The 27,925-nt window shown below is 39.6% G+C and overlaps 1 protein-coding gene across 3 annotated transcripts in view; it reads left to right on the plus strand.

Moving 5' to 3' along the window:
• ccbe1 (collagen and calcium binding EGF domains 1) overlaps positions 1-23,424 on the plus strand; it is a 39,199-nt gene extending 15,775 nt beyond the window's left edge. For 2 of the 3 annotated variants that reach the window (XM_040000326.1, XM_040000325.1), the window contains 9 exons: positions 13,589-13,641; positions 13,817-13,951; positions 14,210-14,347; positions 17,081-17,190; positions 18,123-18,228; positions 18,944-19,083; positions 20,395-20,430; positions 22,506-22,541; positions 22,796-23,424. In XM_040000326.1, the coding sequence (XP_039856260.1) occupies positions 13,589-13,641; positions 13,817-13,951; positions 14,210-14,347; positions 17,081-17,190; positions 18,123-18,228; positions 18,944-19,083; positions 20,395-20,430; positions 22,506-22,541; positions 22,796-23,056 (1,015 nt within the window). In that variant the 3' untranslated portion in view covers positions 23,057-23,424. The remainder of the gene's footprint in view (positions 1-13,588; positions 13,642-13,816; positions 13,952-14,209; positions 14,348-17,080; positions 17,191-18,122; positions 18,229-18,943; positions 19,084-20,394; positions 20,431-22,505; positions 22,542-22,795) is intronic. The other variant, XM_040000327.1, reaches the window with a different exon arrangement.
• Positions 23,425-27,925: the final 4,501 nt, after the last annotated feature.

Consider the following 27,925-nt stretch of genomic DNA (forward strand, 5'->3'; position numbering starts at 1 on the left):
CCTTCCATTGAGAATTTTTTTCATTTGTTACTGAATTTCAATATTTTTAAGTCAGATGTCGTTTATTTTAACGATAATCATCACTGCCGCCGCCGTCAGTGGCTCAGTCCCTTTCTGCAGACTTTATTACACTAGTTTTGGAGCTACATAATACCAGCCTGCCTAAATTTGCTGTCCTTTATCGTTGTCCTCATCTTACCTTCTTCTCCCCATAAATGTGCATTTTATTTGCACATTTACACGCAGCGCCCAGCAATAATCAGAACATGAGTAAGCCATTGTTGGCTAATTTCTATGTGCAGTCGCTGGAAGGAAAATTCAGTTTCACTGCAACATAAAAATAACACAAACACCACAAAGCCTCGAGCGGGCTAACCTCACATTCCTCACATCTCCATTTGATTACTCATTTCTTGTCATGAACATATGCTGAAAGCAGAAAAAAATACAGTAACTACTTAACACCTACACGTAATAGTCAGTAGCTGTTTTCACACTGCAGCGCTGTGGCTGAGGAGCACATGAGAAGAAACATCTGAGGAAGTTGGACCAGGCAGGATTTTTAACGTTGATCGCTCCCTAGAACAACATTTGCGTGATGACTGAGTGTGTTTTCCAGTGATATGAGACTAGCACAGGTACAGTAGTAATTCTTTTCGTGCTTTCTGGCTGCACTATCGAGGCAGCACCCTGGGAGAAAAGACAAGTTTGGATAGTCCCACTTCCCCCTACCTTTTTTGGGAGTTTTTGAAAACGGGCAATAGTACAAGTTGTTCCAGGGCAAACGCTTGTAGTCCTGTGTTTGTATAAGAGCACGTGGCAAAAAACGCAAGACACCCAAAAAATGGATTACAGTTGTTAAAAAGCAAAACAAATTAAATAAATAATAATTAAATAATTTAGGTATAACAGTTTTTTGAAGTAATTGCTAAAGTCATGATGTTTAGTAGTTATGTAGAACCATGTGATATATTGCTCTGGCTTCATATAATCAGTCACAGATCCATTGATTTAGATGTGTATTGTATTCATTTTTGAAGAACGTCATTCTAAAACCGACGCCGGAGTAATTTAATGGTGGCGTCAACACACAGTTTGTTTATCAGAGCAGCTTCTGCACTATGTTTACATGTTTATCAGCCCTATCTGCAGCACACTGTGCAGAGTTAGCATTACAGTGAAGACGATGTTGCTTCAGAGTCAAGTTATGTTTTCACGTTTGATCTTTTTTTCTGGTAATTTTTTACTGGGTTTCGATTTTAGTAAAACATCTAGAGTTTCCTAGCACCACAAACATCTTTCATCATCATTTGCGGACACTGTTGTTTACGTTCACTCGGTCCTACTCACTGCAAACTATCTTTCAAGTGCGGTCCAATTGAATTGACTTCAGCACATTAGCATCATTTGGAAGTGTAACCCGGCAGTGGTACAACATTTCATGGAACTATACAGAGTAATTGTGTTTTTCAGTGTAAACCAAAGTTTATTAGAGCTACACTAGAAGCATGACTGTAAATACATGTAAATATGTGCTGGAATTCAGCATTTATTTATTAGCCAAACTCATACAGCAATTCGGTACTTATCATCTGAAAGATCCATTCTACCTTTTTGAGTTTAGAGGAATGTATTTGTATTTCTATTAATAGTTTGTTGTTGTTTTTTTGTATGAGGCGGAGGTTCTGCAGTATTACTGAGAGAGACAGAAAAAATCTGCTTTATACATCACCATTTTTATCCAACTATATTAGCATTCAAAAGCAAAAATTCAGACACATTTTGATATCGGTTGACCTTTCAGGAGCTTAGTTCTTTAAAACAGTTTCTTTTTTAGATAAGTTTTTCATCTTGTTATGGCATCATTTACGTAGAATGGCTTTTTTGCAGTGCAGAGTTTGTTTTTCAGCAGATTTTTCCTCACAGTTAAAGTAATGAGCTGTTAAATCTGTGAATAATAACATAGGAATTAAATGACTATCATTCCCCGCAAGATTCTTTTAGCATTTCCCTGAAGTGAAAGTTGCATGCTTCCACAGAAATATCTGTGTTTGAAGGGGATTCGTAATACCTGGCCTCTGTCCATCAGAATGGTTTGAGTTAGAAACACATGGAGGTGTAATCAGGTTTACTGTAACAGGCCGCAGATAGCCACGCTCGCTATAATTTCCTGAGGTGTCACTTTTACTAGCTCATGTAATTGAAATGTTTCTCAGCTCGATTTCATCGCGTTGTGTTTTGAATTATTTAAACATTTTTAAGATGTGATCACAGTTCAGTTTAATTTGTCTGAGAGAAAGACACCGCTTTGGAAAAGCTACAGAGAGAGTAAAGAGTTTGGGCTGACTCTGTTACAGCCAGCTGGTGGCTTAGCTGAGTTTAGTGTTTTGTTGCGTGAGTCTTGTTCAAAAAAAAAGATGTTGGATTATTTTGCAGATGCCAGCACAGCGGGATGACTGTACGTAGTCGCTATAACTGTTGACAGCAGATAGATCCACAGAGAGAAGTTCTTATTTCAAGTGAACCTTTACAGCCAAACAAAAAGCAGTCAATGAACAGCTGTATCTTATTCCTAGTATGGCTGCATGACAGGCAGAGCACTTGTTTATTGTTTGTTAATTCAGGATGTTATGCAGTTACTAAAAGAGACTCTTACAGAGGAGAAGAATACAATGAATTGTTTTAAGGTTATTCTAATGTTTAAGAAACATGCGCGTTTGCTTTGTAGCAGACAGTGAGATAAGAAGATCAGTACTACTCTAACAGATGCACTAAATGAAGTTGGAGCCAGGGGGCCGTTAGCTTACTCGGTTTAAAATCTGTTTGGAAATAGGGGAGAACAGCCTGGCTGTGTGTGACTGGGGGCTTTTTCTCTCTTGTATTTTTGCTAATTAAACATGCCAAACAAGTTTTTTTTACATGATTCCAGTCAGTGAAAACTAAGAGGCTGCTGGCTATAGCTTCATGTTCGTACAGACTTCAAAGATGTCTCACTCTTCATTTATTCGCACATAGATAAATAAGTGCACTTGTCAAAATGTTGAAAGTTTCCTCTAACCACAACGAAACACTTTCATGTAATTAAAAGCAACATATTCTGCTGCTGCACAGAGCTCTGGAAGCAGATTTTCACATTTTTCCTTCATTTACTAAGCCTCTCTGTTACCAGCGTGTCACAAGAGAGCATATGAAAACAAAAGGGCAAAAATTAAGCTGTTTGAAATAAGTGCCATGAAATTGAGCAATACATTTGCACAAATCCAATCCAGAGAGACCTTAGCTGTGTACCAGATCTGTGCGACTGTAACAGGCTGTGAGCAACGAGTTCAGACAGTTAACATACCATGCTAGTGATCAAATGAGGCATCATTTTTATTTGAGCAGATATACAGTATGTGCGAATACACTCAGTGGACACTTAATTCGTTAAACCTTGGAAGTACTGGGTTGAATTGGCTGGTGAGTCTAATCTAAACAGTTTTTATTTTCCCGGTTGAATTGATGTTCAGACCTGCTCTTACTTAGCCTCCAAGTTTCGGCCTTCACAGTCTCTGTATGCGGCTTGCTCCCTTCTTTTCTGTAGCATTAGGATTTAGCTTCCCATAAAACAAGTGAAATTATTATTTCTGAGTCTTGGATATGCTTGAAGTTTTAATACCATTCCCTTTCAAGCTCTGGATTAGGCCGTTCCCAGTAAGCGCAGGACATCGCACTCAAGCTTACTTAATGCAGTGTTTTTATATGACATCATGCAATTTGCAGTGAAGATCCAAACATAGCGCTTCTTGTATAATACATAACACAGCTCTTTTGTGATACTTAAGCTCATATTTAGAGTTTTGCAGATTCCAGAGGGTTGATTGTGTGCCACATTGTTATAAAAAAGGTTTTAGCCAAAACACATAATTTGATGAAAAGCCAAGGCTGAGTGTCTGGATGTCTGTTCAGATGTTCTTTTGCATTGCCCTGATACCTGCTCTTCCAGGTGAATCTTTAAACCCGAATTGTTAGGGAAATTTTAAAGTGAACTCTTTTGTTAGGCTATAGGTGTGTCAGCAGAAAACAGTGCAGTGGCCAATAATTTTCTGCACATCTGTCACCCTAGTATAGTCCAGACATGGTTAATTTATTTTTCTTGTAACCTTGAACAGCTGAGTTGTTCTTGGATGCCACAGTCTATGCAATGTCAACTTAGACTACACAGTGGGTTTAGAGGTTATCATGCTCCAACTGCTGTTGGTAATCACCTCCTTCTACCAGACATATATCAGCTAGTGCAAAAACAAATTTTCCAAGCTCAGTTACCTTTTATGGTGTTTCCAAACAGTTGCCTTTAATTACATTATAATAAGTGATAATAATTGGAGATAGCGCTGAAGCTGAAGTAAGAGCAACAGACTCAAAGAAAGAATGTTAAGATCCCCTGCTCGCTGCTACAGAGAAAATTATGGTCTGCAACCATCTGATTATTTCATTCTGAGTGTATTATTTTTAGCAGAAGGAATGACCTTTCCAAGAGTCTTTTGTTTTCTCAGTGGGAGGTTTGGAAAACACAAAGGTATCCAGGCATTTGGAAGATGCACTCCGTAGTTTGTTTTTTATGTGTTCCTGTGAAATCATTTTCATCAGGGAGAATTTTCCCCCCTTTTTTTGGATACAGCACTGGCAGACGGAACTGTCTCTCTTAATGTTCTTTAGTTTTGTCTGGCTGTAACGCGTTGGCTGAACCTTAGCCACTGTTTGTCTTGACAACTATTGCATGTTTGCAGAAATAAGACACATTTTGACATGCCGGAGTTTTATTTCTAAATGACATAATCTAAATGAAGCTCAGAAACACACGTCCAAACCAGGAGGCCTTAAAAAACTGGTTTATATTACACCGTGATGTCCCTGAAGCTGCAGAGAGAGTCTTATGTCTTTATCTGTGCGCCTGTGTCTGCGTGGCTGAATTTGTCTGCATTTGTAACTATAATCTGTGATGACTACGTGAAGGGAGCAGGCCTCGGTTGACCTGAGGTTTCACTTCATTTTGAGGCAATATCTGGTATTACTGTTGTTTTTTTCCTTGTTTCTTCATCAGTAGGAGGGAATTTTTTTTGGAATATTTTGAAGGGAGTGGCTGTTTTCGTTAAAATATTTGGAGAAAGCTAGATACACAGTGATTCCAGAGAATCCTAGACATAATAAAATGCTCCAACCTTCCCAGCAATATACAAATATGGAAAACATCCGCAAGAGTTTTTCAGGACCTACGTATATGCCATCTCTCTTTCTTCTAACTGTTCTGCGAAACTTAAATGAAAAACACACTGAATCGTGATATAACATCCAGGAAGTGTCTGCAGCACACAAGAGCCCAAACAGCTGCTAAGCTAAACCTTTGCCATAAAAATGAAGCTCGAGTGTAAAGGTCGAACATCTGAGCACACACATTGAATGTTTCTGGCTTAAAGAGGACTTTATCCCCTTGTCCTCTGTTTCCTTCCTCGAAGGACAGATATTTATACCAAGAGTTTGCTCATAAATGCACATAACAAAGCTCAAGTACTGTCAGCTTGATCCAAAGAAATGTGACCCATTACTGCTCCAGTTCTGACTCTCACACATTTCTTAGAGTTTACCTCAGTAACATTAATATTAACAAAAGATGTCATTCATAACATTCATGTCACTACCTCTGACTGCTAATTTGTGAGAATTATTACTCTTGTCATGTCACAATCATTCACTCAAGTCTGGTTTTCTTCAAGATAAGGGTTAAACACTTGGACAAGTTCCTCAGTTTGGTGTCTCTGCAGAACACTTCAACAACCCCTACACTTACTGTTAAATTAGTGCTCACTGGAAACTTCTTATTATAGCTTATTTTTAAAGCATCTGATAGCTGAGTGAGGGAGTGATGATATCGGTTAGAGCTTGAAAATTCTGCTAAACAGCAGAGGATCCTGCTGTAAAGGTGAAAGTGAGCTGTTAATGAACGGCATGGAATACTAAGCATGTAATATGTCTGCAGAACAGTTGCTTTGTGAACATTTCAGAGGTCTGTGTTTGGGATCTAGATTAGAAACTGGCGGCTGCAGGAGAATATTTCTGAAAGAACTGCAAGAGGAAGCTCTTGCGGTCCAAACATGAGACTGAAAGACTGAAAAAGAATTTGGGCAGAGGTACTGTTGATGAGGAAACGTCTGATTTAACAGATGGTTTTGTGCAACCACGCAAAGTCCTGTGTTGCAGGTTTTCCACAACAATCAGTTGACTAAAGCTCACACCAGATTCATTGCAGTATAAACAGGAGGTCCTGTTGTATTTACACTAGCATCTCACGACACATAGCACGTTCATGCAGACTGTGAGGCGAATAGACGATGCTGATGGCGGTGATGTGGTGCAATGAAACAAGTAAAAAGTGAAGAGAATTCAAAGAAACTAGAAATTGAAAGGACTGTGCCAAAGTGCCAAAGAGTGAGAAGAAAAAATGGGAAAATGTCTGCGATCCAGAGAGAATAAATAGTCTGAAGGTTCAGTTAGCGTGGCAAATTATCAGAGGCCTTTGAGACTGATCATCAGATACGGACTCAGCGGGCTGGGGAAAGTTATTGTCAGAATAACCAGCATATCAGCTATTCTTTGGCAGCCACTCACGTTCACTCCATTTAATTTTCCCTCTTTAGTTGTCAGGGACCATATACAAAAAACATTAATCTCCTAAGGAAAACGATGCATTGTACCAGATTTAACTTAATTTAACAGTCCCTGGGCAGGTCAAATAACAAATAGAAATACATGAAAACACATCATCGATGAACAAATTACACTAACCTATGTAGTTTATCTTACCTATGTACACTACCTTCACAGATGTCAAATTACACGTGTAAATAATATATACATATTCAACTGGTCAATGTGTGAAAGATCTGAAAAGAGTGGAAATATAAACAATCAATAAAGTCTGTTTTGTTTTGTGTTTCGTGTTGAGTTCAGACCTGAAATTCTGCCTTTTTTTTAGATAATTTTAGTTTCTAATGTAGAAACTGTAGATCGGTGTTTTATCACCAAATGTTTTCAAAGTACAGAGAGTCTCTGGAAGGTCAGGGTGTAAGGTAACCTTACAATCAGACTCACAACCCACATCCACAGTCATAATATTTTTATTCTACTCTGAAGCTTTGCCTAAAAATCTAAACTAATTAGGAAGAACCTCATAGAACAAACCATAGCTGCATCAGAAGTCCGTCAAATGGGGTAGATGATGAAATAAGTTTTGTTGTGGATGGTTATATGCATTTGTATATTAATGATATGTTTCTGTTAGCGTGTTCTTTTGTTTTTATGATTGTAGCCATCCTTTTATTTATTTATGAGTCATTTGTAAAAGCTCCACTCTTGAAAATGTCATCAGTGTCTTCAGTTTGTTTGTTTTGTCTCTTCAAGCTACCAAGACTTTAATTAATATAAACACAAGTCCAAGAAAAACAGAAAATCCTGGTAGTCATTATATGGTCATAGCGGTGGTTTCGTTTATGTCCCACTCTTTTTAGCACGATCAGGCTAATCTGAGTACAGAAGCTGCATCCTCTTCACTTTGAGAAACATCTTCTCTTGTGAGGAATGCAGAATCACTGGCAGCAATGTTAGACAAATAAGCCTCCATGGAGCAGAGTGCATGTGTTGTCTCACAGCTGTGTGTTTGTGTGTGAGTGTGTTACCATTCAGTTTGATATTTTTCCTTTTTTGTAAAGCGATGATCGATTTATTTTTCGAACTTCTTGCTGTATCCAAATGTTGACGTTGATGCTTCTGTGTGCTGTGGTGAATTAGTGTGTCACAAGGCACTGCCAGGGCAAGCTGGGTGCACCGTGTTGGTTCAGGGAAGGGCTTCTGTTTATAAGGTAATTAGAGTGCTTATGGTTCACCTCGGGTAACTGAGGTCAGACTAGTTTATGTCTAGATTTCAGGGGCCCCCCTGTAAGACGATATGCATTACTAGCACATTTAAATAACCTTGTGGTGAAGAAAAAGGCACAGGTGACAAAACGAACAGGCTGTGTGTTGTCCTGATCACTCTGAATAAGTGCAAGTTTTCACAGTCTAGTGTGTGTGAAATCAAATGTCAGTCACAACATGCGGGCATTGTGCGTGTGCAGGCCTGTGACTCCCTGATATTCTTGTAGAAAAGTGGCATGAATGCACCTGGGAAATCTTTCTCCCTTGTTCTTTCACTCATGAATATGAATGAAATCCACATGTGTTTCAAATTTGTTTGCCGATTTGCATGAAGCACATGAGCGAACGGCAGGCTTGCAGGAGAGAGAGCTGTTGTTGCGAAAAGTGCCAAGGCTTTGTGCGTCAAAACTCGGCGGGGTTTTGCTTTGTGTGCTGAATCATAAAGTGCTTTGTGGTTAAGTGGCCGTGCACAAACTCCTTAATAGTTGTTGTTGGTAAGAGAGCAAAGAAGCATTCATGTCGTGATCCCTGACTCTCCCCAAGTGTGGAGCGTGATTAGGATAAGAGCATTTTCTGCTATTAAACAGTGTTAGAGGAGCAGAGGTAAATTGCTAAATAGTTTTTGGTGAATCAGGAGTTGTCTTGGTACACGCTGCATTTATAACAGTTAAGGTATCCGTCATCACACTTAATCCCAGCACTTCAGCGCTTCAGTGTTACACTTGTGTAGACTACAAACACTAGCTACAACCCTAACCACTACACAATGTAGGAATTTGACAGAAATGAGCAGTAATATCAACGCAGTGCATTAGTTTTTGAGCATGTACTTCACTATATGGCATGTACATTTTTTGTTGTCATGTATTATCCATTTATCTCTGAGGACTTCCATTAAGGAGTTGTGGCTGATTTTTCACAATCAGGAAATAAATCATGTGGATAGTTTGAGGATATTTTATTGCCTTAGTGCACCAACCTTAAACCCAAGCATCTATCATCCCGTGTCTTTACAAAGGATGTTGTTTTAACTTTTAGACAGGTCATGTCTTTACCATCACCCTTTATCTCTTAGTTTTTGTGTCCACACATGTCAAAATACAAATGTTTAACCAAGTGGTGTCATAATAAATCAGTAATTTACATTTAGCCAATTTGTAAAAATGGAAAATGTCAGATAATACTTAGTTGTGTTTAAAGTGCTCTTTTATCAGCAAGGAAACCAAATACCAGTGCAATTACACTTGTTTATTTAATAATATAATGAGAGACAGTACGGCGAGGTATAAAATGATAGAGATAATCAGCATTTCCCTGGATGCTAATTTAATAAAACAAAAGATGCAGCTCAGTAAAAATGAACTTGAACACAGCTTGGGATCCAGTTTCCATGGGATGCTGTTGCCTCTTTCGTGATCCTTTGGAGACGGACATAGATGTTTGTTTTCTCATGATTGTTCAGCTAACCCTGGTTATTTTGCTAAGCTGGTTATTTGCTATAAGTGCCTTCTGCCCTCAGGGGGATGTTATTACGACATGCGATATTGGGTCACGCAGGAAGCCATCCTCAGATCTACTCTCTCAGGGTGTCTAAATCCAAGCTTCTCCCAACATTCAGTATGCTGGGATGCAATCAACATAAATTGAAAGACAGATGTGCACAGATCTGCTGTATATGTTTTCTGTACAATAATTTCATACCTGCTTTATAAACTGATTTACAGTACAAATATGACAAGGAAAGATTAATAAGAGTAGCAGCTCTTGAAGTTGCCAGTTGTCTTAATCAGCGCTTCTGTGACAGCGTCCAGTGTGTGTGTGTGTGTGTGTGTGTGTGTGTGTGTGTGTGTGTGTGTGTGTGTGTGTGTGTGTGTGTGTGGTACATGCATAGATCTGTTCCTCAGTCAGTATGTTTCATACTATGCGGATCAACAATGGTGGTCATCTTGACTGATTTCAGGAACTGACCAGTACCTCATTTATGTGCTAAAACCCCTCTCTCTGATGTTCAGAATCACTGCACTCAATTCAACAACCCAGCAAATCATATGTACTCAGTGAAAAATACATCAGTGCACCATATTTGAATTTATACATAGATGCGTTACACATGGCCTGCTCTTTCCCCATTAAGAATCTCTTGAGTGGTGATTGTTCCTTTTGTATGATAATCACTTGTGCATGAGTTAAAGTGTTAAGTTTGAAGTAAGGGTTCAAATCTGTTTTTTGCAGGTTAATTTCCTCCTGTGGAAACATGAAGAGTCACAACTGTTTTTTTTAAATAAAAAACTACCATAGTCAACTTACAGGGGGATTGTCCTCTGAATTATGTTGAAATTCAAAGAAGTGTAATTAGACCTGAGCAAACATGCAGAAACAGACACAGCAACGAGATCTGCCGACAGCTGTTTGTGTGTGTGTGTGTGTGTGTGTGTGTGTGTGTGTGTGTGTGTGTGTGTGTGTGTGTGTGTGTGTGTGTGTGTGTGTGTGGTTATGTGTGCATGTGCGTGCATAACAAAATTAGTTTTAGATTTCTTCAAACATGTTCATATAAACAGCCTGAAATATTGGAACAGCAGTTTAGTTTTTACTTTTCTTAAAAGCTTGAAAGTCAGTGTTTGGTATGACCACCTTCATTCTTCAACACAGCCTGAAGTCTCTTAGCGAGCTTTCTTCTAATTTCTTTAAGCAGTCTTCAGGAATAGTTCTCCCAGCTTCTTAAAGGACATTCAAAGGTCTTCTTTGGATGTTGGCTGCCTTTTTGTTTCATTCTCTGTCAAGATGATCCCACATTGCTGTAATAAGTCTGAGGCCTGTGCTCTGAGAAGGCTAATCAATGACTGACAGTGCTCCTTGTGTGTGTGTTTTTTTTAATCCAGGTATGCTTTTACTGCACTGGCAGTGTGTTTGGGATAATTTTGCTGAAAAATGAAGGTGTCGCCAATCAGATGCTTTTAAATAGTGTTGTCAACACGTTCCATCAGCATTCACAAGATCGCTGTTGCAGTCCTAAACATGACAGAGCGCCAAGCAGATGGCTATAGAAAATGACTGTTTTACCTCTTTCCTGATGTCTTCCATATATTTATGACCCAGAAATCTTACACTTGGATTCATCTTTCCATCAGACCTGTTACCGATGATTTTCAGTCTAGTTCTTGGGTAATTTGGCATACCTCAGCCTTTTCTCCCCATCTCCCTGGGGGAATGGGTTCTCAACAGCCACCCTTACACTGAGACCATTTCTAATGAGGCTTTAGTCAACAGTAGATGGATCAACTGAAGGACCTGATGTGTCTCTCAGGACCTGTGTCATGTGTTTTCTGGATTTTTTCCTATTTCTTAAGGACATGACTTTTAGATACTGTTCATCTGCTGTAGATCATTTTTAAGGCCTGCCACATCTTCTTTTGTTCTCCAGTTGTCCACTTTTTAAAGTCCACACTGTACATTATGCTACAATATGGCAGCGTTTCAGCTAATAGCTCTTTGGGAATCAACTTGATTGTGCAAAAAATACTATTGTATGTCTGTCAAACTGTGTTATCTTTGGGAGTTTCATAGATTCAATCAGCTAAAGAAATGGAAACAAATTATGTGTTCTTACAACAGACTAGCAACAAAGATACAATTTGAAATTGGCTCTTTGCTAAGTTTTCTGTTATGTGTAAAAACAACACTGGTTCATCCTGTAAGTTAAGAGCCTTTTTTATGTTTCAGTGATTCATAGGTCAGTGTTAAGAGGTTCAATAAGCATTCCATTTAAGTAATTGTTTTATTGGTGCTGAAGTACTACAGTATTTTATACCCGTCAGACTGTGCTATCTTTGGCATTTGTTGTCGATTCAGCTAAGGAAAGGGACAAATTAGGGGAGACCGGGGATAGTTGTAACATTTTTGACATTTCTGTCTGTAAATTGAAGCTCTTTTGAGGTAGTGGATTCAAAATGTAATGCAAAGTATTTACATGTCTCTGCTATTAAATAGTGCAGCTATTTTCTCTGCAGCACAATTACCCATTGCATGGTATGGTCTCAAACACGAAGAGTGAAATGTTACAATTAACCCCATAGTCTGGGTTAGTTGTAACATATCCTGGGGTAAAATGTAACACAATGAAATAAGGGTACTAACAAAACATTAACATGTAATCTTTGTTTATTCAACACATGAATGCACTTACATCCATTTATGTAGCTCTGTGTGTGTGTGTGTGTGTGTGTGTGTGTGTGTGTGTGTGTGTGTGTGTGTGTGTGTGTGTGTGTGTGTGTGTGTGTGTGTGTGACAGAATGCAGAAATCCAGCTTTTGAACACATTCCAACCCCCCAAAAAAGACAAATTATGGAATTTTCTGCAACTGAATATTTCATTAATTTTGGTTGGTCTTCCTTGAGTTTGGCCTCATTGGCTCAGTGGGCATTATAACCTACAATTCTTGCACCAATTTTGAACATAACAATGAAGCTGAAAAAATGTAGTTGTTCACCAGCATCGCAATTCCATTACTTTTTATCATGGCTTACCTTGGTGTGGTTTGCAAAGTGCTTCAGAAAGATGAGGAAATCTGTTTCTTGCACCCATCCTGATTTATGTCCACTACCAGTACTTCCTACTGGTTCATCTCTGACACAGTGGTCTGCATAATGCATGTGTGGGAACACAAACAGTGGAGGAATTGTGTTGTCAATGGCATTAACCGCATATACAAATGCGACCAGTGAACCTCTCTCTGCTGATGTCGTTGCCCCAACTTGTTTAATATAAGTTAAAGTAATAGTGTGGTAAGTTGTAACATCTGCGTTATTGTTACAACTGACCCAGACTGTTGCTGTTACAACTGACCCAGACTCCTATAGCTATGAACTAGCTAACATTACAGCCAACGGCTAAAACACTAGCACTAAAGACCTACACAGAATATATCCCCATAGACATACAAATAACATAATTTAAGTTTGATGAGTTTAACTGCAAAGCAGATAATGCTATTACAAATTGAAATAAAGTAGAAAAACTTACTTTTTGGCATACAAATGACTTTTTTTCATGTTAAATTGTCTGTGTTTGACAAAATGTGCTGATTTTTCACATGTGATAGCAGAACTGAATTGGGCATGCACAGGATGAGTCACATCATTTGAAACTTAGCCCTGATTGGAGAAATTGGAAGTGTTACAACTGACCCACGTTACAACTATCCCCGGTCTCCCCTATATCTTTTGGGACAGGTTGCTAAAGTGCCCAAAGGTACAGTTTAAATGTTGTTCTTTGTTAATATTTTTGTTATCTGTAGAGAAAACATTGGTTCATCCCTGTATGTTAGGGGCCTTTTGTAATGCTTTAATTATTCATAGGTCAGTGTTAGGCTTAACACACCAAAAACATTCCTATGAAAATGTTCGGGTACAAGGAGTGGACTGAACATGAGCGGAAAAGCATTTTTCGACCTGAAGAAGTGTTGCTCAAGATCACTTAAAAGAATTGTAAGTCTGGTTCCTTGGAAGCAAAATACAAAGAGAAAAAGAGGAGCTCATTTCTGTATATTCTCACAGTACTGTATATTTTATGTAAATACACCTTTGTGTATTAAAGTAGTGAATTTGTCTTCTTATGCACATGTTCCTTTGATATTTTACAGAAAGAAGTGTTGCGAGGGCTTTAAGTTTGTTCTGGGCCAGTGCATTCCTGAAGGTATGAAACTGGATATCTCTCCTGTGCTTCTCTGATTATTTTGGGAATTCTTCCCAAACCCATCCAGTCTTTAGTCTTATAATATGTAATAATAAAAACTTAATGGTAGATGGATCTGAGATGCTCAGTTTCTGTTTTCTTGCTCATACTGACAAAGCGCTTCATTTATGTCCAGACTATGACGTATGCGCCGGCGCCCCCTGTGAGCAGCAGTGTACCGATCATTTCGGCAGAGTGGTGTGTACCTGTTACCCCGGCTATCGCTATGACCGTGAGCGTCACAGAAGGCGAGAGAAGCCCTATTGTCTGGGTGGGTACACCACATACATATTAATCAGTGTCATCTTTTAAAATAATGTTTGATTATTTGATCTTAACGGTCATTTAAAAGAAGCCTGTGCTCCTTTTGTTTTATTGTACTTGTACAAAGACAAAATACCTTACGATGAATATTTTTTATATATATTTCTTTAAGTGATCATGAGGTTGTGCTTGTCAGTAAAACCTAAGTGACCCGAAGTGACACTTTGTCTTTCTTTTATCTCCCTCTTGTCACCGCATGATGCAGACATCAATGAATGCGCAGACAAAAACATGACTGCATGCTCTCAGATCTGCATTAACTCTGTGGGGAGCTACAGGTGTGAGTGTGAGAAAGGCTACTTCCTGGAAGAAGATGGGAAAACATGCACCAAGGGGGAGAGAGGTGAGATTGACATTTTCTCTTCAGCCAAGGTCACCTCACAGTCAGACGTGCCCTTGAATAAAGAGACTGACATTTTGTCTTTATTCAAGGGCACCTCTGACTGTGACGTGAAGCTGACAGCTTGTTATTGGTGTATGTGAGTGAGAGAGGGAGGCGGAGGAAGAGGAGGGGTACTGCAAAACACAGACACCTGGGAGTCATTAGACATCTTCGACCCTTGTGCATGTCAGAATGGTTCTGTCTCCTCATCGTGCTGCTGCCCCTTTGACTCCTGATCTTTCCTGATGTGCTGGGTGTATTTGAAGAAAGCTCAAATGTTCTAGGCGATAAAAAAACATTTTTTTTCTAATTTTGCCTCAGATTCAGTTGCAATGAAGCAGTAAAGTGCTAAAGATTTGTTACTTCCTCCCTTGCGTTCATCTTCCATTGCATACTATAGTTCAGAAAAAAGTTGGAGAATGAGAAACTGCGGTACACATCATGCTGCCACTTTATGTCCCGCTGTTTTGTAATATAGTGGGGGAAAATAATATCCAGACAGTTTCACCATTCAAGCACAGGCTCGAGACCAAACTAAAAGAGCTACAGTGTGCTTCTTTATGGGCTTTGTTTCCATAGGAATGTGAGGTATGTGCAAGTTTATTGATTAGATATTATCGTTTTATTTATTGCATATGAGAGCATGAGGGTGGGAATGGATGTCTGTATCTGTGTGTGCCTGTTTGTCTGTGTCTATATGTCAGGTTGGGTATCAGACGCCACCTCTCTGGGGACATCCCAGGTCCTCCAAGGTATGGAGGCCTATCTCCCCCCACCACTCCCCCTGCCAGTGGCAGACGCCCTCAAACATCAGTGCGTTGGTGGTTCTTTGTGTCCGGGGGTGGGCGTCCAGGTACACACCGGCTCACTCCTGGTGGCTGCTTGTCGGGGCTTGGAGCCTGGGGCTCGCTCGGGCCACTTCGGGGGTGGGATGCCCTCGGCCTCTTGGCACTGCAACCCCCCCTGGCTTCTGCTCCGCAGCTGCTGAGTGACCCCTCATCTGGGGCTCTCCTCAGCTCTTTCTGGGACAGTGGCGCGGCTGCCCCTCTGTTGGTCTTCCTTGGTCTCTTGTGTTCTGGGGGCCTCTGGATGTCTGGAGTCTTGATCTCCTCCATACCTGCTTCATGCCCTGGAGGACGGGGCTGTGGCTTCCCACACCCTCTAACAGATCATTACATGAAGGAACCTTTTAATACAAGTGCGTTCATGCTCACAGGTGTACACACGGGAGCTCACACACACAAACTACACCCTTTTTGGCTCCTACCTCAAAGCACACTGTGCGCTGTCGATCTTACGTGCTGCACAATAATGTTTGATATTTAGTATTTACTGTTATATTCACATAGATCATCATGATGTTGTTTATTATGTTGCTCTTTTTTTTCTTCTGCTTGTTTTCTCTTTTTTCTTTCTCAACAGGTGATCCTGGTGATTGATATATGTATTTTTTGTCTGCTTGTTTTGTTGGTTTTTGTTGTTTGCCCTTTATCACATTTCCTCTTCCCCGCTGTTTTTCTTTCCCACTTTCTTTTCCCCAGTCAAATCTGTCCTGTATTTAGCAAGTGAAAATAAAATAAAATAAACAATAAAAAAAAAAGGTGAATCAAATAGACCATTACGGCAAGGCTGGGATGGTCCATTTGGTAAAGTAAATCCGTTGGGCCTTTAGACAATAATTCTGATGGCAAAAGAGCCAAACGGGACAGGCAAAAAAAAGAAAAAAAAAAAGATATTATCGTTTTAATCTGGACGAACGAGCAAAAAGCTGAAAAAGTGGAAAGGAAAGTAAGAAAAAAAGACATGTAGAGTTATTTTCAGTTGTAACAATATGTTATTAAATCACATTGTTAACTCTGAACTCATTTTAATTCTGCACTTTCCAGAGACTGACTCATTTTTTACAGCCCCCTGCCAACTTTAGTTCAGTAAATCACCCACAATGGTTAATGTACCTTTTCGTTAGTGGATTTGCTTTTCCCCAGTTATTAAAAAAGAGAGTATTTGCAAGAACAAAACTGCTCAATCTTATATTCATCACACCAAGAAAGCAGTCACTATCCGGTTGTACAAATCAGATCAGAATAAAGTCAGAACTGGTCCATGAATAGTTTCCTCATTTCAGGTTTTAATACCTGTTTCTGAAAAGACTAAAGCACAAACAGAACTATAAGACTAAATAACTGTTTTGCTGCTTTTGCCTTCAGAACATAAGCCACTCATCCCTCACTCTGCTCACACAGCTTATCAGAAACCCATCGAACAGTTACGAAGGCAGCACTGCTGAACATAACAACACTATTTAAATTATTAGACTGTTTTGGCGACAGATTTAATGTAACCTGACAGTAATAACAATTGTGGTTTCCCTTTATGTGGTCAATTTAACACAGCTCTGAATCATACGCTTTAGGTTAACTTTCCCAAAGCATAGCTTTTGGTTTACACTTTATGACAAGCAAGTGAAAGATACGTGGTTCGGTCCGAGGAAGAGACACAATTCCCTTTGGGGGGTTACGTCAAGAAGAGAATCCAACATAAATATCTGCCAAATCAAAAATGTGGAGCTTCCCACTGTGGTGATCCTTGTTGAATAAGGGAGCAGCCAGATGTAGCTTCTTCAGTAAAGTCTGTTTTCCTGACAGTTTTCTAAGAAAAGCATTATGTTAACATAAACATTTTCCCATTTCCCAGCAGTACATCTCTTTGAGAAGTCTGATAATGTCATGAATACTGGAACCTGCTCAGCCACGTGTGATGATTTCTACCAAATTAAGATGTCTGTCCTACAGCTTAAACAGAAGGTAAAAATGTGCGCATTGGATTGGTCCATTTCACCCACAAACTCAACAGAAATATCACAAATCTTGCAAACTGAGCTACACATGTGCATGACAGCAGTATGTTAGTTTTCATTGTGGAACTCAAAAACCTGTTTTTGTTTAATAAAATAAACATAAAAATGTAGATGTTCTTCAAAGTTTCAGAAAAAAAGTAAGTAAAAATTTCATTTATTCATATCATGGAAAGGTTAGGAACCCTCAGTTTGAACACCTGTACCCAAGGTCACAGGCTAAAGTCTTGTATAATTTTTACTGATCAGCAGGTGAACCACAACCTTTCAGTGTGTGTGTGTGTGTGTGTGTGTGTGTGTGTGTGTGCGCGCGCGCGCGCGCGCGCCAGCATGGACAGATGCTTCTGCGTCTTGCATGAATTCTGATTTGTCAGCCCTGGCAGCATGGTGAGGTCTTTAAGGTATTACCCCCAGGGGTCACCAGCTCCACATGATGTTCTACTCAGATCAAAGATAACTTTTTCCTCAAGGATGCTACTTAGTATACAGGAGCAGGAAAGCTCCTGGTCATGCTGAATAATGCAGAGGGGTTGCCTGGCCTTCCATCTGGCTGGGTTACTGCTTATACTGTGGTGCAGATAGATGATCAACTTTAATCTTTGGCAGAGAATATAATTTTAGCTTAATTTTAGTTTATGTTGGCCCTCCAGGGTGAAAGTTTCCTTTCCTGTTTGACATTGCAGGCTTTTATGAGTCATTGTATGTAAAACTGTTTTTAAAATTAAATGCATAATTGTACGGTCAGATATTTGTATGTTTTATATAACTTCCAAATCAGCTTAAAAAAAGGGCTTAATTAATTCAGCGATTTTTAGTTAACTTTCCATGGCATTTACAGTGTTATTCAACCATTTCTTCTTTTTCTTTCGTAACTCCTCTAAGATGGCTTTGCTGTCAAACAGTGCTGGCATCCCTGAGCAGATGACGAGTGAAAAACTCCTATCACCTATGTCTTTACCAGGGCCTCCAGGTTCCCCTGGACCCCCAGGTAAGACACAGCCTCAGTTTCTACGCGAGAACACCAGCCTCTATGAAGAAGTCATGGCGCTAAGCAAAATGTTGGAAGTACTGATAGGCTAGATGCATTTAGGCACACCTTACGTGAAAAAATTACTGACAGCACTTATGCTATTAGTAGGTTTAAGCCCACAGTGGGGTAATGCACTTTTTACAGCATGGTAAAAATGCATTAATCAATAATAATCAATAAAATACTAGAGTAATATATATATATTTGTGTCTCTGTGTGTGTTTGTGTGTATTTCAGGTGGTATTTATGACACATTTCTGACACTTCTCTTTAACAATCCCTAGTAACAATAACAGTGATGGATAAATGAACTGATAGAAATGTTTTAGTTTTCACAATTCAAAGCATTGGACAACTTTTAATTTTGACCTGTTAATAGAGAATTAATATTTGTACCATATTTAACTGTAAACTATAGGTAACCTCAAATTGTAAACCTCTGCATAGCTAAAATCCAAACTTCAGGGTGTTTTTGTGGTCATCCCTCTTTTAAACAATGTTAGCACACAGTGCAGGTTTTCCTCATATAATATAGGCATTGTTGGCATCATCTTAACATTGAAATCTCTCTAGTACAGCTAAGAAGCATCTATTATGCAGAGTCTGTGCGTGTCTGTGTGTGTAATCTCTTCAGTTGTTTCCTACCCACTCATATCAGTGTGTAATAATTCAGGAGATCCAGGACCAGAAGGCCCTCCAGGAATTTCAGGACAGACGGGGCCCCCTGGACCACCTGGCCCCAGAGGCTTAATGGGACCCATTGGACCAACACCCGACCTGTACCACATCAAACGAGGCCCTCGGGGACCTGTGGTCAGTTATTAAATCCCTGTTTTACAATTAAAAATTTACGCAGAATTTAACAAGAAAAGCTAACGTTCGTCTTGGATGAAACAAACAGCCTCACAGCATTTTATATCCAATTTGTCTTATTCTTCATGTCAAATGGAGAATATAAAAATCAGAAAGTTTGTGTCCTGATTGTGACCTATGAATAAGTTGATGTATAGCACCACTCTTACACCAGTTACCTCTATTTATTATTATTTTTAGCTTATAATTTTACTTTGTGACACATAGAAGAATGGCTGTTTTAATATGAAAAGCAATAAAATCTTGAAAATCTCGTTTTTCATTTTAATGATTCACTAAATTATTATATTATCAGATAATTTAGTGTAACTGCATTGACAGGAAACCCCCCTGAGAAAGACACAAAATACATCCCGTCATGCACCCTTTTAAAGACCCTCATTCTTGCGAGGTGGATAAGGATAACACGTGGAAATGGCAGGACAACAGCTTCGGTTGCTTTCTTTGGCTTGCTGTTTTTGTGCTGTGCCAAGTCTTTCCTGCAAGTGTCAACCCTACATGTTAAAGTGTGGGACTGGAATCAAGAATGTGCAGGATGTGGCTATCAAGACATATTTTCTACTTTTTTAAAGCTCTTGTATTTATGCAATCTTCTCACTGATAAATCAGACTATCATCACCTACCATCAATCACATCACAAGCTGCTTAAAGCCAAAACAAGAGCTGTAGAGCAGTGTGTTTTAGAAGATGACCTGTTGCTTTGTGTTTGAGCGTGGATGCGTTTTTTTTAATCTTATTTATACATTTCATCAGTACACATGCTGATGATCTCCTACTGAAAGGATATTGTCCTCTCATCGCACAACAACCTGGTTAAACTCTAGGTGCAGATAGGTTTGGTTTGGTCACCAGGCCCTGTGTGTTTGACTTCATGTCTGGATTTCAGAGGTGATGAATGCGTGACTCAGAAGCTTTTTAGTGATCTGAATATTGGTGCTACTCCCTATACAAAGATTATTATCCCATGAAAGAGATCAAAGCACTCTGTGTTGTCAGTTTGAAGTTACTCAGAAATGGCCTGGAGGCAGGAACAGAGTTAATCGTGGGTACTCTCACTTGATGGAGCATAATAAAGTAGTTTTGTATTTTGAGGGGCTTTGGGTAAAGTGTTTCTGGGAATATACTGAATTCAACACAGAACAATACTTTAAAGCAGTAAATATAATTTCATACTTTTGGAGTTTGAAACAAAAGTGACTAAAATATGTTTAAAAATCAAATATATCTGAACTACTTTTTGTATTGAACAGGGGCCTCCAGGAGCACCAGGAAAAGACGGTCTAAAGGTGAGTTCAGGTGCTATTTAGTCAACCAGAAATCTTCATTTTGGGGAATTTTAAAGTATAAATTTCCTCTACAAGGCAATTACTATAGACAAGAGTAGAATTGCCCATCACATTGATCCCTTAGGGAGCAGGAGGAGTCATCACCATTGACATATTGCATCCTATTTTAAAAAAGAAGTCGGTGAGGTGAGTGCAGAAAGCACCGGCTGTATAGATTTGCCAAAATTACATCAATCAAAGTAAATTTCTCAATAGCTAAATTGTTTCCCCCCACTCTCCAGATTTGTTCAGGATGAAAAGCACAAGGCAGGTGCCAGAATACTTGTTAATCCTCACCTGGGTGCTGCGCGGGCACATGAGGGGATTACTTAACTGCAAGTTGCTACAAGTTTATAGGCAGTTTTCACAGTTTTGTGTACAACATGAACACAAGCTTTGGTCGATGCTTGAAACATGCTTTACATATTCTTACAGAGAGGGTCAGGATTTTGCTCACTTGGAAAGAAATTTCTCAAGTCAGACTTGAGCCCGTGACTTCAGCACAGAAATGTCATTGACCACCAATGTGAACACTATAGATACCTCTGGGCTGTTTTGGTTGTTTGGAATCACCTGGATTTATTCAGATTGGCCAGTTGGAGATGTTATTTTAAAGGGCTAACAGGAATGCTTTTCTCTGCTTTGCGTTCTTGTGAAGCCTAAGACAAAGGGTTAAAAAAAGAAGGCTCTGACAGATGGTTAAGTCTGAGATTAAGTGGGCACAATGCAGATTTCATCTTAGTTACTGTGAGATTTATTTTGTGCATTTTTCACATCTTTGCATTAAACAATATGCCTCTTGCTCTTTTTTACAATATCTATAACCAGAAGCTCTTGCTCTGCCACTTTGCTGCACCGTGTTGTAGTTGAGTTTGACAGTGGTTCGCTCTCATTTAGATGATGATGGTTTTTATATGGCAAAATAATGTATGAACATCACTTGTGACTGTGGCAGTTGTTACTAAGATTAGCCTCAAAGAAAAAGCTTTTTAAAAATAGAACAGAGCTCTCTCTCTATCTTTGATTTGACCCTAGCCTGTGATAAGTACAGCAGGTCGGTGGTGCAGTGAGTGAGTGAGGTAAGATTTTCTTTTTTAGTTTCACTGGGGACTTGATCCTGAACCTTCAGGATGTCAGAATGAATTTAGACTGAGAGCAGCCAGGTGAAGTAGTTAAAGGAGCTAATATGCAGAAACCTTGAAACATTATGAGACTTAACAGTGCCCGTGATTGGACACCAGGGTGGTTGTGTTTGTTTAAAAGAAAAATAAATCACTTACAAGAGCAAGGTATGAAAGCTTCAGAGATTCTCATGTTAAATTGGACCTTGTAACTCTGTTTGCTTGGCTTGTAGATTGAGCGCATGGAAAGACTTAGGTGCATCTGCCTTATTGACACAGTACCTTGGTGTTCTTTTCAGTGCAGCTGGGATGTTTGTGCGGATAGATTGGAGGGTTATGGTAATATGTCTCTCAGAGTAACAAATCCAAACCATCTGCCAAAACACTCCCAGCCCCCTTGTGACCCTGAGCATTGCTATCAGGGTAGTCAGCTTAATGTGTATGTGCTACTGTAAATCACCAGGCTGCCATGATAATTCACAGTCAAGCTGTAAAGGATCCAGCTTACTAAAGGGGCTAATTTTACTTTTTTGCTTAGAAATGTATTTGTTATCTAAAGCTAGAAAAGACGATTTTACACTAAACTCTATGGAGAGCCACACTTTGTATTCTCACATTTTGAGCATGAGCTTTAGGGGTGACATTTAGATAGTCTGTGTTTCAAACTTTACACAGAGTTGATGAAAGCTGCATTGCTCTTTTAGCAAATATATATAACAACACAGTACATGCTTCTTTGATATAATGTGCTCCCATTTATTCCTTTTTTAATCCATGAAGCAATCGTGTTTACTTTCATCCTGAACTCAGTTTTCCAGTTTGTGAAAGTTCCCGTAGCAGAATATCATGAATTCCTCTCATGCATTTTCCTTCAGTGTAATTCATCTTAGCTAAATATTTGTTTTGTTTCCTCAGGGGGACAGAGGAGCTCCTGGGCCTGTTGGACCACCAGTAAGACTAAGGCTGTCTATACCGAGGCCACATTACTGTAACTCGTTACTATCAAATAGAAAAGTGTAGTTAAACTACAGCATGGCTGGGAAATTAAATGGTATCTCATGGAAAGTATTCATTATCATCATGTCCAAGCATCCAGTGGCCTTGATGCAATAAACTCTTGTGTAATAATTATATTTATATCCACAAATAAGCTAAAAATCTAAATTTCTAAATCAGTTTTTCTGTATCTCTTTGGTCAAACCCAGGGCCCTCCAGGATCCTTTGATTTCCTGCTTCTGCTGATGGCAGACATCCGAAATGACATCGCAGACCTGCAGAGCAAGGTGTACGGTCGACCTATGCACTCTCTAGAGGAGGACTTTTCCACAGTCCCTGACAGCGGGAGACAAAACCAGGACCCTTTAGATATGGGCTCGGGTGAGGACTCTAAGGAAGCGCCGCCTCGAACAGGCGCAGGGCCGAAGAGGAGCAGGAAGAGGAAACCAACACGAGAGAGAACAGAGTGAACAAACTGGAATGAATGAAAAAGTACAAAAAATACATTGTCTTTGGTGTGAATATTGAAATGATCTGCCTTCTTATTTAACTTCTTAAAAAAAGAACATATTTTATGCTGTTTGATTACAGATTGTCTATTTTTGTATGATATACAAAATTTCATCTATTTTTTAACAAAAATGAGTAGACTGTGCCAACGCATGCTTTTTTTTATTGCATATTTTCAGAAACCTACTGTTCCTTTATAGCACATTAAAGAAGTCTCTCATAAAAACAAGTTTTTTTCTCTTTAACTGTAAACAATCGGCATGTGTTGCATCATTTTTGTGCTTGCAGGAAGAATTAAAGCAGCAAAATGTAGAATTTTACTTTTTAACCTTAGTGCATTGAGTCTCATCTATTGCATGACCCATTGTCATTTTTAAAACTTTGTTTTACCAAAAGTAATGATTCAAAGAAATTTTGGTGTACGGTAGTAGCTGCTGTAGTAGCAGCTGTGATCAGAGCTGCTACTGTGGATTATCGGTAAGTTTCAAATGTCACTGAAATGACACCGCGCCTTATCTAATACAGCGTTCCTACAGTTTTTGACTTCTGTCAAGGAGGTGCCATTTTTTCTGTGTAGTTTTGAATGAATTCTCATAAAACTTTGTTCTGATAAAGACGAAATGAATACATACCAAATATTCCCTTAAAAGTGAATACTGCCCAGAGAGTGAGCTGTCTTGGTGGAGGTTTGCGCTGTCACAGTGGTTCTTGTTTTGTAATGTTTTGCTACCTGTAAGAGCTCCAAGGTGAGAACAGTTTTGTTTTTTCATAATTTATTTCTAGTTTTTGCAAAAACAAAAAACAGATGCATATTTGTTATCAGAGCTTCCTTTGATATACGCAGTGACGCTGCGCGCTGTGGTGTTAGTTGGAGGGCTGCGTTAGGCACCAGAGCTGCCTTCTGGTGCCTAACCATAGCCTGTAACTTGATCATTTTAAAGTAAACTTCTTAAAACTGAATTATATCTCCTGCCATGGACACCAGACTAAAGTTTCTGTGCCTACAGCTCATTAGTGGCTTGTTTAAAACTCAGAATAAAAACCACTGCGCTTGTATATCTGATCTAATAATAAACCAACCAAAGTAAAGCTTTCTCTGCAAGCAGGCAACATTCAGAGGGCAGTGTGAATGTCAGCTGACTGAATTTCTAAAATGTTTAAAATAAATTTCTCCACCAGAGGGAGACCTTCTCAAAGCAAGAGATCCAAAGCAGTCTGATGTTTAAAAAGAAACAGGGCAATTTTTCAAGGCTGGAGAAAATTTATAAAAAACTGTTCATCCTTGATGAACATCATGAGACTAATAATCACCAAAACGAGAATTTTATTTCCTGATATTTGTGGATTTCAATATCAATTCTGTCTGATGATCAGGCATATACAAGCCTTAGGAAACAAAAAAAGAGAAAAGGAACGTCTGACTTGACTCATCTGTGCATGTCTGTTTGTTTGTTTGTTTGTTTGTTTGTTTGTTTGTTTGTTTGTTTTATTTTATGGTATTTGGTGTTTTTGCCATTATCCACAATAATCCCAGCCACATCCACACACTATGAACGATTTTGATAGCATTCTCTTACATATTACCACCAAATATTACCATTATGTGATTCCACTCACTCTCTGGTTGAGTTAACCTGATTTTATATGACATTATTATCCATTCCTTATTTAATAAAGAATAACCAGAAAAAAGGACAATACAGTACTTAGTTGTGTTTGTACATCAAGCATTCAGTACCCTTATGAATCCACTAGATGGCAGTAATTTCTCAGTCCTGTACAGCGTGTACTGTTTGAGTTCAGCCCATTAAATGATGCACAGCACAGAGTGCTGACTGAACTCATTAGACTTTGGCGTGTAGTTCACAGGGATCCACACAGACACAATCAAAACACCGTGATGAATAAAGCTTTGTGGGAATGCTCACTCAGCATGGGTAATGTGTACATGCTTGTTTATTTTGGGACTCTCTGACATTACCTTTCTTCTCTCTCAAAGATTGACCTGCAGGCGTCAGAGTGATCATTTTGTTCCTAGAAGAACTTTTTTCCCCTCATTTAAATCATATTCACATTCGTTATCTTTTCTATTAGAAACATTTATGTCGTTCCCAAAAGACAAACGCAGATTTGTTCATTCTTTGACAACATCAAAACCGAAATCCATTCAGATAGTTGGAAGTTTTGGATTTTGGATGCCAGCCTCATTAGACACTACATCATTGTTAACACGTTGTGTATTTGTTTCACAATGAGCCCATTTTCCCACAACGCTGTATGTTATGATTTGCATTTGATTAAAGAGGGACCGATATTGAAGTGCTGGGCGATTCTTTTTAACAAGCTGGGCTCCTCTCGTATAGAAAGAGACAAAAACACGGGGAAATCTTGGCAATAAATTTCTCAAATATCTCTTCTGGAAGTAATTAATCACCACTGTACAAGGACAGGCCTTTAAAAGGATTTCAAATATTTGCTGAAGTGGCCCCTTGTTCCCAATTATATCTCTCTGCTTGCCCCCTTCATTATTTAGAACTGTCCACAAAAAATATGCAGCACTAAATGGGAACATGCACACGCACACACACACACACACACACACAAACCCCAAAGAAAATGTTTAGTAGCAAAAAGGATGAGTGAGTTACTGTGTTGCTAAAAAGCCCTAATGAGGTAATTTTATTAGTAGCGGCTGCCCAGGACTGTTGGAAACAGATGGAGGAAACAAACAGAGAGGAGCAGCATAAAGAAAATTAGTGCTACCCAATTCATTAATTAATGCATTAGTGTGGGCAGCAAATTAACTGCCCCAAAAAATCTTCCATTCAGCAAAGATTATGATGGAAGAAAAAAAAATACATTGTTGCCCTTCAAGCGTAATTACAAGACAGTGCAAATTCAATTCTAATGAGGCGAAAGGCACCCCCTTAACATACATCCCCTATTCCCCCCTCTCTAAAAGGGCTTGCTCTTGTTGAGGCCTAAGTTTAAGGAAGTATTGAGAGTGAAGGAGACAATGATGAGAGATCGGCCAGGGTCTAAGTGCTTTATGTGCTGCAAACAGGTAGAGAGGATTGAATGGCTCTCTTTCTGGGACTCCTGGGGGGCCTGTCTTCCCAGCACAACAACACTTGGCCCTGAGAAAAGGGCCCGCTGAGGAGCCTGGAGAGTGAATGGACCTGTGCCGTGGTGGGTCAGACTGAATGGCCACAAGTTCTCCACTGATTAAAAACGATGTTGTGCCGGTCCGGGCTTCAACACATGTACGCAAACACACACACTTATGCGTGTAGACACAAAAAAACACACACAATCACACATGCACATACTGAGAGCCCTCACCCTTCCACCTCTCCCTCTCATTGAGTTATCTTTACTCGGGCTTTGTCTCCTCTAATTGGAGCTGATGAGTGACTAATTGGTAGCTTTTTTACAACACCCGGTACTTAAGCAATGGCAAACCGAGTGAGGCAGCATGAGCGGAGTTAATGAGAGGCTTTGCACAAATAAAGGCTTTAAAATGGGCCTGTTTCACAGAATGGGAGAAAAAGGAAAGTTGAGGATATCTTTTGTGTCCTCCACATCTTTCACTGATGTGCAGGTATCTAAAAAGGGAGCGGGAGTGGTGGAGGGCACACAGTGGCTGCTGAAACGTTGAGCACTTGTCTGCATAAAGGGATCTGTTCTGTATTGTTTGGGCCCCATCGTTTAGTGTGTCTGTTAATAATGAGAAAGGGCTGCTCCTCAAATGAATGTGGCAAAGTCCTTAGTGGACAATAAGTGCCCTCTCTTCTGCCCAGACCACACTGGACTGTGTCAAAGCAATCTGAAATGAAGGTTTAGCCCCCTTCTGCATTGTCCGGGGTGAGTGTGTGGCCTGTATGCACAGAGCCAAGCCTGCGAATAATACAGCGGCAGATCAAATCTATGCATTATTGGCTTAAATGATCATAAAACATTCAAAGCTGCTAGGCGTGATAAGCGAAGCTTCTGTGTCTCTTGTGCATCGGGTCAGCATCAGGCTCACTGGATCGTAATTAAAATCATAAGAACAGTGAGTGCCCTGGTCCTCAAAGGAGAGAAGCGATTTGCATCATGGTGGTAAAAGTAAGAGCCCGGTGGGACGTTTCCTTAGCATGCTGTCACCTCAGCGGATATTTAGTCTACGTGATAATGGATTGCTTTGTGCTTTTCCGGTATGAATAAATGCCATGAAGCAACAGGCTTCATTTAACTAAGCCATCGTTCACACCAGGCGTTGACAAGCCACTCTCCCTTTCCTCTTAACGCTTTAGATGCCCGGATCCCCCAAGAACAAATGGCCCCATGCACAACACAACAGGTATTTGTTTTGTCTGTTAAGGCCACTGGTTCCACAACACACAGAATGATAGGAGGACATCCAGCGGTCAAAACAAGGATAGAACATGCCCCTCAAAAAAGTGCCACCTCAAACCTCATGTGGCTCAACGGCAGAGGCTCGCTGTCATTTCCAGGATTATATTTAGTACAGTATTGTATAATTCGCTGGCCAAATATTTGTTCTGACTCATGCAATAGGCTATTCACAGTTTCACTGACCCATTAACAATCCACGGTTTCCCATTGTCCACTTCTAAATGGATCTATTAGCACCGCCTTTGTTATTCAAATCCTGCATTTCCCCACAAAGAGTGTGGTTTAACTCTCTAATGAGGACTTCCTCAGACAAAGGACAGATGTCTCTATTTTCTCTGCCCTTACAAATCCACTGGAAAGATGTCACGAGTGGTAAGAGCCTGCACCAGACATTTTCACAATTTCATATATTCTCCTTCGTGTGTGTTTTG

This window comes from Simochromis diagramma, unplaced genomic scaffold, assembly GCF_900408965.1.
Source record: "Simochromis diagramma unplaced genomic scaffold, fSimDia1.1 OVJJ01000596.1, whole genome shotgun sequence".
NCBI classification, from domain to species: domain Eukaryota; kingdom Metazoa; phylum Chordata; class Actinopteri; order Cichliformes; family Cichlidae; genus Simochromis; species Simochromis diagramma.